General features: G+C 47.4%; 1 protein-coding gene across 2 annotated transcripts in view; it reads left to right on the forward strand.

The window, feature by feature from the left end:
• The window catches only part of USP31 (ubiquitin specific peptidase 31), an 821813-nt gene that overhangs the window by 731898 nt on the left and 77808 nt on the right, over positions 1-12107 (forward strand). For both annotated transcript variants that reach the window (XM_069647404.1, XM_069647405.1), the window contains exon 15: positions 8669-8821. In XM_069647404.1, the coding sequence (XP_069503505.1) occupies positions 8669-8821 (153 nt within the window). The remainder of the gene's footprint in view (positions 1-8668; positions 8822-12107) is intronic.

Raw genomic sequence — 12107 nt, forward strand, 5'->3', positions numbered from 1 at the left:
CCCGCGCGTCCCCCCCGTGGCCAGGAAAGAACTTCACGTCCCTCAACTTCTCCTGGAGGTAAAGGCGATGCTCAGAAAGGGCGCCATCGAACTCGTCCCAAAGAGGCTTCGGGGCTCCGGAGTCTACTCGAGATACTTCCTCGTGAAGAAGAAGACGGGAGGATGGCGCCCCATCCTAGACCTGCGACGTCTGAACAAGTTCATCAAGGCGCAGAAGTTCCGGATGGTCACCCTCCAGCACGTCCTGGGTCAGCTGGAGGAAGGAGACTTCCTATCGTCGTTGGATTTGGAGGATGCCTACTTCCACATTCCCATCCTAAAGGGGCACCGAAAATTCCTCAGATTCGTGGTCCAAGGGCGTCATTACCAGTTCAAAGCCCTTCCCTTCGGACTACGGTCGGCACCCAGGGTATTCACCAAGTGCCTCGCACCGGTGGCGGCGCAGCTGCACCGCTAGGGGATTCACGTCTACCCCTACCTGGACGACTGGCTCATCCGCGCCAAGACGAGGGAGCTCGCCGTGGTCCACACGGCAAGGACCGTCCAACTCCTCACGGACCTGGGATTCTCCGTGAACTACGCCAAATCCCACCTGGTGCCCGCGCAAGTCGCACTGTTTCTGGGAGCGAGGCTCGACACAGTGTCCCTTCTGGCCTCCCCGTCGGAGGAGAGGACCAGGACCATCTTGGGCAAGGTGCAACGGATGTTGGTGGCCGACGCGGCCAAAGTGAGGTCCATCAAGTCCCTCCTCGGGATGATGTCTTCCTGCATCTACCTCATTCCCATGTGCAGGCTCCGGATGCGCCCGTTGCAAGAATTCCTGGATGCGCGCTGGATCCAGACGACGGGCAGCTTCGAGGAAAGGATCAAGCTCGACGAGAGTTTCCGACGAGCGATACGGTGGTGGGGCACCCGCGCGCATCTGACGGCGGGCATGGACTTCCAGACCCCAGCCCACCAGGAGACTGTGACCACGGATGCCTCCCTGGAAGGGTGGGGAGCGCACACCGAAAATCTGCACGCAAGGGGACTCTGGCTCCCGACGGAGAAGTCCCTGCATATCAACGTCCTGGAGCTCCGTGCAGTGTTTTGGGCCCTCAGGTCCTTCCTTCCGTCCCCCAAGGGCAAGGTGGTGAGGATCTTCACCGACAACACCACCACCATGTTTTACATCAGGAAACAGGGCGGAACCAGGTCCCCAGCGCTGTCCAAGGAGGCGCAGGACCTGTGGCATTGGGCCGTCGCCCAAGGGATTTTTCTGGTGCCGTTTCATCTGGCAGGGATAAAAAACACCATCGCCGACTCACTCAGCAGGGAGCTGCGCTCGTGCCACGAGTGGGAACTACGGCAGGATCTGGTGGATCGCCTCTTCCGACGGTGGGGCACACCCCAGATCGACCTGTTCGCGACGGCGACGAACACCAAGTGCCGGAGGTTCGCCAGCAGGTTTCCCCAGACGAGGAGCATGGGCGATGCTTTCTCGTTCCCCTGGGAGGGCCTGTTCCTCTACGCGTTCCCTCCCTTGCCTCTGCTAATCCGGCTCGTCAACCAGCTCAAGAGGTCACGGTGCAGGATGATCCTCGTCGCACCTGCGTGGCCGAGGCAGATATGGTTCCCGGACCTTCTGGACTTGTCAGCGTCCCCGCCGATCAAGCTGCCGGCGGACGCGGATCTACTCTCCAGGGAAGGAGGCGCCATCCTCCACCACAACCCGAAGTCGCTGAACTTGCAGGCCTGGCTCCTGCAGCGCTAGAGTTTGGAGGATACGACATACCGGCCGATTGCAGAGAGGTTCTTGCAAAGGCCAGGGCGTCCTCGACTCTTAAATGCTACGGACACAAATGGAAGAGGTTCTCTGTCTGGTGCCACGCACAGAAGATTAACCCTCTACGGATTACGGCTCCCCAAGTACTGCCGTACCTGCTGACGCTGGCCAAAGCTGGTCTGGCACACGCGTCCATCAAGATTCATCTTGCTGCGATCTCCCGATACACCAGAACCACGGGGCGGCCGTCCTTGTGGTCTCATCGTCTGGTGAAGGAGTTCATGAAGGGACTGTTCAGATCGTTCCCGCCGGTGAAGGCTCCGGCCCCGGCGTGGGAGCTCAACGTGGTGCTGACCAAGCTCATGGGACCTCCGTTCGAGCCTCTGCACTCGGCCCCGTTGAAGTTTCTATCGTGGAAAACAGCTTTTCTTGTGGCCATCACCTCCGCACGACGAGTGGGAGAGATCCAGGCCCTTTCCTGCAAGGCCCCGTACTTGATTTTCCACGACACGAGGGTAGTGCTCAGGACGCACCCCTCCTTCATGCCCAAGGTACCGTCGGACTTCCATCTCAACGAACCCTTGGTGTTACCTGTGTTCTTCCCGTCGCCTTCGTCGCCGGCTGAGAGGACTTTGCACTCGCTGGATGTAGCTAGAGCGCTGAAGTTCTACGTGGACCGCACGAAGGGTTTTCGGAAGACGTCACAACTCTTTGTGAACTTTGGACCTGTCAATCAGGGGAAGGCTCTCTCGAAGGCTTCCATCTCCAGATGGCTCTCCGGCTGTATCATGTGCTGTCACCGGTTGGCAAACCGACCGCTGCCTGGCCGTCCGAGAGCCCATTCCACCAGAGCGATCGCAGCTACCACGGCGTTCCTATCTGGTGTGCCCCTGCTGGACATATGCAGGGCTGCTACGTGGAGGTCGACGCACACCTTCACGAAATTCTACTGCGTCGACCGGGATTCCAGGGAGGAGTCCAGGGTCGGCCAAGCAGTGCTGCGCAACCTGTTCGCCTGAGGTGAGCCTGGTGAGGAGGTAAGATGCTTAATGTTGAGTTGATGTGATGCTTAATGTTGAGCCTTTGCCACCTCCCGTGGTTGTGCATGTGTGTACTGCTATGTATTCTTTATTCATGAGCATGTGAATCCATGCCAGACCCCATGCTGGAGAAGGAACAAGTTACTTACCTGTAACTGTTGTTCTCCAGCATGGGTCTGGCATGGATTCACATGCGAACCCTCCCGCCTACCCCTCTGCGGCTCTTCACTTGGTCATACTGCCACTTCACATGCTTCCAAATCTGAAGATGGCTGCCAGAGGCGGTGCTTAGGTAGAGGGCAGTCATTGGCTGTGGTCAGTATGACGCAGAGACCAGTGATTGGTTATTACTACGAAAGACAGATCAGAAACGAAACTGATACTGGTTTTTTCTTTACCGAGGATTCCCAGCCTGACGACGGGGAATATTCATGAGCATGTGAATCCATGCCAGACCCATGCTGGAGAACAACAGTTACAGGTAAGTAACTTGTTCCTTATCCCGCTTTTGGCTGCCTCAAAATCAAGCTTCTCTTAATGTTCAAAGCCAGACTTCTCAATGTTCAAAAACTAAAGTTCTGCAAATGTCTCTTTACACACAAACTTATTTGCTTTAACATTATAAGTATGGCGTTCCTTCTTTCCCAATTTACTCGGGTTTCACTTCCCCAGGTTGAATGGCTTCTATTTGGCAACTGTAACTAATGACATTCACAGTTTCTTTCAACTCACTTGAGGTTTCCCTTCCCCAAGCTTTCTTTGTGTTGCAGACCTTCGAAACAGCATTGCATGTTCCTCCACTAAACCTGACCACTCCTGCCATTACTCTTTTCTTCCGGTTTTGGAAGTGCCTTCTGGTATTTGTAGTTTGGTAATTTTAGGCTCCTCTCAATCAGGCGTAGCTCCTCTTAATTGTACTTTCACTCAACAAGCTTCCTTCAATCGGGCTCACGCTCGTGTGTCCTTCTCTCTCACACTGCTTTTTTGAGAGCTCCCCTTGGTCGGACTCCTGCTGTTTACTTCGATACAGTGTCACTTGTTGGATTCTAACTTCCCATTCAGAGACTTTCGACTGTGCCGTCTTTATTACGTCTAATAAAATATAGTCAGAGGGACGGGGAGAGGAACTCGAGGGGTTCTGGGAGTTGTGGTATTCTTAGTTAAGTATAACAGAGTTTGATGGTTTATTGTTTGGGAAATCGGTAAGTTTAGTGCTGTAAAAAGGGGTTTTGTGTATTTCTCTTTTTCCTTGGCCGTCTCATTTTCCTCCCAATGGATGTAAAGTCTGTGTAGGAGGAAACAGGACAAGGGTGGCAATACCCCATAAGGATAGAGGGGAGGTCAGGTGGAGGTGTAAGAGAAAGGGGGGGATGCTACGCCTCGCCCACAGGCTTTCGGCTTTCCTTCCGCATTACCCAAGGACCCTGACCTAGTTGCTTCTCCCTCGCTTGTTTGACCCCAGTGCCGGTTCTTCCCTGGACACCTGAGTCGGGGATCCCTGGGAATAACTTGAGAGAAATGCCCTAGGTTTCTCACAGGCCCCTAGACCACAAACGTTTTCCTGTAATATTTGGATCAGTTCCTGACCGAATCGGGCATCAAATATAGGAAATTGCTGTCTCTTGCAGATGTTAACATCTGGATGGACGATTGTTCAGTCCCTGATGCGGAGGCACTCTGTGACATGGCAATTAACTATCATCTAAAACCCTTGAAAGTGTCCGCATCTCACATTCGGGGACACTGGCTTTATGTGATTTTATGCAGGGGAGTATGCACTAAAGCAACAGATACCCTACCCATGTCCTGGTCTGATCATTTCACAAAGCTGTTTACTCTTGGACAGCATGACAAAGGAGCAGATTTGTTGGTAAACACCCCACTTTTGTGTTACCGCAGGTGTAAAGATCTGATGGAGCTAAAGGATGCCCTGGATGCTGTAGATTCCTCACAAAACTGTGGAGATTTCTTTGATATGGGAACAGTGATCATGGGTAATATGTGTTCCAGAGAGGCCCTGTTTAGGCAAGGAAAGATGAAAAAAATGTCTAAACCTTAGTTTACCCAAGATCTCTTTTCATTGTGTAAGCTTCTGAGAGGCACTGAAAATAAGTGGGGGATACACATATCCACAATGAATGCAAGATAGTGTAAAACAGGCCTAAAAAGAACACAAAAAACATTATTCAAAGAAAGGTCTGTTTTCCTGGGGGAAAAAAATCAACCTAGAGAATTGTTTTCTATTATTATTAATTTTGTGCAACCAAAATGCCCACTTTCATCCATGGAAGCCTCAGTGTAGAAGACCAATATGTTTAACTCTTTCTTTTAACAAAAAAAAAAAAGATTCAATGGATTCAAGAAAACATTGTCGCCAGCAGCACACGGCACTCCGATGGAGAAGTGTGCATTAATGGTTCCCCTAGAATGATTGCAGTGTAGCTACCCCCAAAGGAGAGCCTTTTTCCTTCTCACCACAAGAAACCGTATTGGCACTGCTGGAAAACTTAAAACCTACCAATGGCTCACTATTTCCCATTCCGGCAAGTGTGGCAAAAAGGTTAGTGCTGGAGATTGTTCTCCTTTGTGACAGTTCGTCAACAAATCTTTTGTACTGTTGGCGCTAAAAAATCCCATGGTCTCGCCACTGTTAAAGAAGCCTAACCTGGACCCTGGAAACATGCAGAACTACTGACCGGTGGCCGGTGTTCCTTGGCTGGGAAAAGTTTTGGAGCGAATTGTGACCTCCCAACCGCAAGAGTATGTTGAGAGTGAATCCATACTGAACCCCTTGCAATCAGGGTTTTGTCCAGGGTTTGGGTCGGAGACAGCATAAATGGCGCTGTGGAATGATCTCCTCGAGGTGGCAGATCAGGGAGAGATGTCCTGATCATGTTGGATCTCTCTGCACCCTTTGATACAGTGAATCACTGTATCCTACTTGGAAGGCTCAGAGAGATTGGAAACATTTCGGATTAAGCCAGCAAGTGGTTTGCTTCCTTTCTTTCAGAGAGACAGCAACAGGTGAAAATGGGTGAATTAATTTCAAGCCTCCTCCCAAAGGAGTGTGGCAGTGCCCTAGGGCTCATCACTCTTCCCTCTCCTGTTCAGTCTATATCTGCGGCTCTTGATGGACTAGCTTTGAAAGCATAAGGTTAACTTCCACTCCTATGCAGACGAAACCTAGGTGTCGTCAAAATGTGGGAAATGGAAGAGACTTTTCAGATGGTGAACAGTGCCTGGTGGGGAGGTTAGGGCATAGGTGTACTCTAACCAGCTTCTGTTGAACACCAGCAAAACAGAAGTAGTACTGTTTCGTTCCAAAACACCCCCTCTATCAGAGCAGGCGCCCAAATCCACCACACTTCCTGGGTGCAGACTTACTGTTTGCCCCCCAAAATTAAAAACTTGTGGTGTGTCTGGCAGGAAAATCTAGGGTGCGCAGCTCAGGTGAGCTCAGGTGACACAGTCCGTTTTTGGCACTTTGCGCCTCCTGCGACAGGCTCTACCCGTGCACAAGTCTTCATCCTTGCTTCGTTTAGATTTTCTGCAAGACGCTGTCTGTAACTGATTCCTAAGCACCATGACCGACAAACTAAATCCTGTGTCCGAATGTGACCTCTGCACTTGTGACCCCCAGGGCCTTCCTGGACGGGTCCAATCATAGAAGACTGCATTCTGAACAGAATACGGAACCTCTGCAGTGGTCTCCGGATAAATATGAGTCAGGGAGGGGGCAAGAGGGTTACGTTAACATACCTGTCTCTGTGCCCCCCTGTCCTCCATACGGTTACATTAGCTTAAAGTCTTGTCCCTAAATCACTCTTTCCTGACTTTGGTCGGTGGAGGCCTGGTTAAGGATCCTTTCCTACGCCTATCCTGGTGACTGGGATTGAATATTACTTACCTGTACTTTACTTAACTTTTCGACTCTCCTTAGTCATACCCACTGGCATCGTCAATCTCTTCATAAACCTTACTTTATAAGAGTGAGGGAAGCTGCTCTAAAGTGACTTAACTACTTCTAATGCATCGAAGTACTTACCTGTGTTGCACTGGCTATTGAATGAAATACTTTCCTATATCCCCTAAGTGGGAATGTATATGTGTTTTACAGTGTTGGTTATGACAATATTTTACTACTACACTTTTTTGCTTGGTGTGTTTTTTAAAGGCCTAATAAATCATTGTATGTTTTTGTACTTTTCGAACTGGAATCATTGGTGTTCATCTGTGTGGACTTATTATAGCACTAGACCACGCTCATAGCCCTCCTGGGTGGAAGCTTTGCCACTCTGCTAGATTACATTGATTGGATTTGACTAGTCCCCAGTTCACCTTAATAGTGACCTACCAAAACCTAGCACCAGGGTTGATTCTGGAAATCCATCTCCCACTGACCGAAGAGCAGAACGGACAACCAGTTGTCCCCACTGACTCAGGGAGATACCTATGGTTGGGTTCTCCTGGTTCAGGGGCTGCTCTTTACTTTATAGTAGTTGACATGGCCAAGGTTGCTTTCAGCAGCATTCCAGGCTTTCTTCAGGATCCTATTGGTGTTGTGAATTTGAATTGCAGTGATTGCCTTAAGAATGGGCCCAAATGTTTCCCATGTTTACAAAATGCTATCTGCACCATTCATATGCGGAGTGATTACCCAATCTTGGATGACTAGCTCAGAGGCATGTTTGACATTCGCCAAGTCGAGGGTGTGTATTAGGCATCTGGACCCTATACCAGTCCTCACCGATTTCTAGAGCACAACTGGCCTTCTGGACAGAGCCAGGGGTGAGGCATGACCACATATGGCACTTCCCTCTCCTTTACAGGAGGAAGCCGGCCAACAAATGCGGTGATCCAGAGACTGGGGTTAAAGAGAGGTAACCGTTTTGCCCCATTGACCTGGAGAAAAGCCACCTTTGCAGTGAAAAAAGATGCACAGTATAGCACCACTAAAATATATAGAAATTAAGATCCATTACTATAAGCCTTTCGGGGGACCGTAACAAAAGAGTGAGAAAGACACTTTAGAGAATTCCCTTGTACTAGTCTCCTTCAGTTGGTACTGGAGCCTGACTCTAGTACCTGACGGTGAAGTGAATCACAGTGACAGTGGGGCAGAAAAAGTACCTAATTTGTCAAAACATTTTAAGAAAAACCAATGGCCAACAGATATGAAAAAGCAGAATCCTACCTGGCACTCGTTGAGGTGGGTGGGTGCAGGTTCTGCTACTGGAGAACCTCTTCAGAGGTTGCTTAATTTCTGTTCATGGCAGTGTGCAATTTTAATAAAGCCTGACCTGTGCACCCAGCATCATGTGCTGTTCCTATGGACAGAGAATTCTTAAACCTGCGATTTGACTCTAACATTATTGGTGTTCTGGGTTCAGAAGTCTCCTTGGCACCAAACAATGCAGTCTTTCTCAGAGCTTTGGAGTCTTGAGTGCTTTTATCCATTTCTAATGGTGCTCTTCAATAATCATGAGGCTGCTTGTAGATGGCCAAGCACTTACTCTGAAATGTTTGTCTGTTTTGAAGTTTGGCATGAGCCCTCTTTGGCTGTTGGCTAACATATTTGCTAATCAGCTGATTAATTTTCTGTCTTAGGCCTTACAAGCTTATTTTCATGAGTATTAATTAGCTTTAACATTTTCATGTATGTCATGTTCATTTATTTTGGGTTCTGTAATCCTTGCCTACCCCTACACAAAGTCTTAACTCGTACTCTTTGTGCTCATGTTTCTGAGCATGTGTGAGCCCTTATCTCTGTCCCCTAGATGGCATCAGCCAGGATCAATTTTTTTGTTTGTGAGCACTGGCTTAGTGCTTGCCTTCTACTTGAAATCATGTTCATCTGTTTTAGGTTCCACAAGTTCATCTCTCTGTGAACACTGGGTGAGCAGACTTCCTGGCAGCAAACAGCCTAGCATTGCATCAGCGGCTTCCTCTCGGCGCACTTCTCTGGCCTCGCTATCTGAGTCTGTGGAATTGGCGGGTGAGAGGAGTGAAGATGATGGTAAGTGTCATAAAGTTTCAATGTACAGAAGGGCTGCTAAACCCAGACCAAGCACACATTTTAGAAATTCATTTCTTTCTGAAATTGGAGCTTGATCTTCAGAACAATAAAACAACGGGGGTGTGTGGCCTTTCTTTCTGCTGATTACGCTACATAAAAACCCCCCATGAAAAAGTTGTTTATTATCATGATTTAGTAGTCATCCTCGACCTGCTTCCTTCGAAAGATTGATATAAAACTGTTAAGATGGAGGCAAAGAGAGCCTTCTGATCGTCCCCACTTTATAATGCCAAAAATACAAAGGAGATGTGCACATTCATAGACATTTCAATCAAATTGAAGGGAACCACGTAACCCAAACCGGTTTGCCCCCTCTCCTTGCCTACTTTACCTCTGCTTATTCCCCAACTTTATTCTGTGCTATCGCACAATGTGTACTCCTCTGTCAATCTCAAGCCTTGTTGAGTTACTTCTGTTGCATATTTGGCATACCTCTTAAACTGGGAATCCTTCCTAATCATAACCCGCTGTTTGAAAATTGTTTTTTTTTATTAAACCTTAACTTTCGGTTTAGTTTCAACCTGTGGAGCCACAGCCTAGACCTACCAATGTTGAATTGTTTCCACTCAATTACTGTAAAAGGCAGAATCTGTCAATTGTTGACCTTGCATATCGAAGTGGTCATTGATCTATAGTGATTGTCCTAAGCATTTTTGTTTTGTCTCTGGTAGTTTTTTCACCCTTACAGTTGATAAAATGATTGCATTCTACTCTCACCTTCTGTAGTTTCTGAACACCAGTTATGTTTCCCTAATCACGTTTTCCTTTTTTAGCTACATATTGTTTCCTAATGCCTTGCCATTCTGTATACACTTTTACTTCGATTTTCCACAAAAGATTTTGCTGATCTGCATTTGTAAACTTGTTGCTGCTCATTCCTAAGTAACATAATGTGATTATAGTTTGTATTTCTATTAATGTTCATTGTGTATTGTGTGGTTGCTATCACTTTCCACATAGGTGCTTAGAGCAGAAACCCCTTTGTCATGTGCTCTTAAACATATTAAACTATGAAACATTTGGATGAGTTGGTCTCCTTAAACAACCTACAGAAGGATTTCTATACCACGACTGCAGTGAAAGATTGTTTCAATAGTAAATGGAGTAACATAGTTTTCCTTGGGTAGCGATTCCTCTTAGAGGTAATCTACTAAAGCCTGAAGGTTTGAATCTGGATCGGCATCAACATTACTCATTGGAGATATAAGAGGAACCTCTGGATGAACTACTGCCATGGACCGAACTGTTGTTGTGGGTACCTGCCAAAGTGGCATCAGTGATGGGGCAGCGTGTCAGTGGCCAAGGATAGACATGCCTTTTCACAGACTTGAAGTTCATCTTTTAGGTCCTCAATAGTCACGGAATGATTTGAAATCTTTTATAATGTAGAGGTAACAATGTTTCCCAGACTTTCTGGCAGCAGAGGCATGGAGCCGCACTATATCCAAAATAGTTATTTATTTTATATATACACGAGACCGTATGAACTAGCAACATCAAACGTTCATTTCGAATATCAAAGGAATAAAACAGGTTGGTAATTTGGTATATACTTTCTTATCCACACACTGAGTGACTTCAATTAAGGTCAGTAAAAGTACTTGTTTTAAATCAACTCTTCCGTATTCAAGTTTCGGTAAGTCTAAGAATGGTTAAGAGCAAATATCTCAGGTAAGAAATACTAGTAGCAATTCTTCTAAGGTTTGGCAGTCTCTTTCCCTAACAAGAAAGGAGGTAATCAGTTCAGGTTTTAAAGGGAAAGCAATGCCCAAGCCAAGAGGTTCAGAGGATTTACTTTTGGGAAACCAGCAATGCCCAAGTCAATAGGAATGTGACAGTTCTGATACAAATCTTCTTAGCACCAGTAAGTAACAGGTTAGTTGGTCTTCAAATAAGTTCAGGAGCTTAGGAGAAGCCTTACTCGACGGACACAGGCTATTAGGCCTGGGTGACTGAACATTGGTGAGCACCCTAATATTTAAAACCAGTGCTCCAAAGCAAAGGAGTGACACAAATTGCTTCAGGTAAGTTTTTCTTAAGCCCCACAGTACCTAGAGTGAAGAAGCTGCTGAAGCTATCTTCACATCTGCTAACCCGGTCTCCTAGTCCGTACCTTGGATGGGCTCCTGCAGCAGTAGTCGAGAGAGGGACTTGCCAGCACAGAAATCTTCGGTAACCAGTGATATTATCAAGAAAAAACAGAGGTCTTTATTAACAATACAATTAACGAAAAATACAGAATTTTAAATTCAATATATATGGGGGGTAAGGTGTTAAAACAGGTTGAGAAGGGAGTGAGTTGGGGTGGGATAAAAAACAGAAGAAAACATGAGGTTTGGGGGAGCCCCCCAACTAAAAAAAACGATTTGGTATTTTTTCATTGTAAAGGTTTCGGTAAAAAATATCTCTGTAATTTCTTTCGGTAAAATCATAGAATCAAATCTTCATACTCCTGCGTCGGTTCATTGTTTTGGTGCCTTTTTCTCAGCACCAGTAGCGAACAATCACTGCTGGTTAGAATCATCTTGGTTTCTCGGTCCTGCACTCTGGTGAGGGGGACTTTGAGGAGAGGATTTGTGCTTCTGGAGGTACACACAGTTCCAGCAAGATTCGTCAAAGGCAAAGCAATGCACTTCAAGGTGGTAGAGGTACCCAGGGTATGGAGATTCTGCAGCCCAGGAAGGTTGCAGGACGGCTCAAATTGAAGAGTGTCTCGAGACTGGTTATGCCCACCAGTCCAGACAAGGAAGTCCCTGTCGATTTGAAAATAGGGTCAGGACAACAGCAGTACTTCAGCAGTGATTCTGCGGTTACTGGCGGTGTCACAAAAGCATTGCCTTTTATGCAGGAACCCGTTAATTCAGTCCTATGGACCTGTCAATCACCTGGGGGTGGCTGTCCTTGCAGGACAGCCAGATGCCCAGTTCAAACTGGTTCCAACCAGGCATACCCTTCAACAAAGTCCAGAGACGTTTTTGGCTCCTCTCTCACTTCCTGCCTCAGCAGACACACTGGAACCTTGGTGGGCTTCACAAAGGAATCCTGTCAAAGGCAAACCTCAAAGAGGACCCACCCCCACCTAGAATGGTAGAAGAAGGGTCAAGAAGGAATAAACCGAAAAATGGCAATAAAGGAAGACTGCGGTCATTTTGGGAAAATGGTCACCCATGGGTGCCTGTACTGCAGCTGTGGAAACAGCCTGTGAGTAACGAACACAAAAATGGTT

Source organism: Ambystoma mexicanum, chromosome 2q (genome assembly GCF_040938575.1).
Source record: "Ambystoma mexicanum isolate Mex_15411 chromosome 2q, UKY_AmexF1_1, whole genome shotgun sequence".
NCBI classification, from domain to species: Eukaryota; Metazoa; Chordata; class Amphibia; order Caudata; family Ambystomatidae; genus Ambystoma; species Ambystoma mexicanum.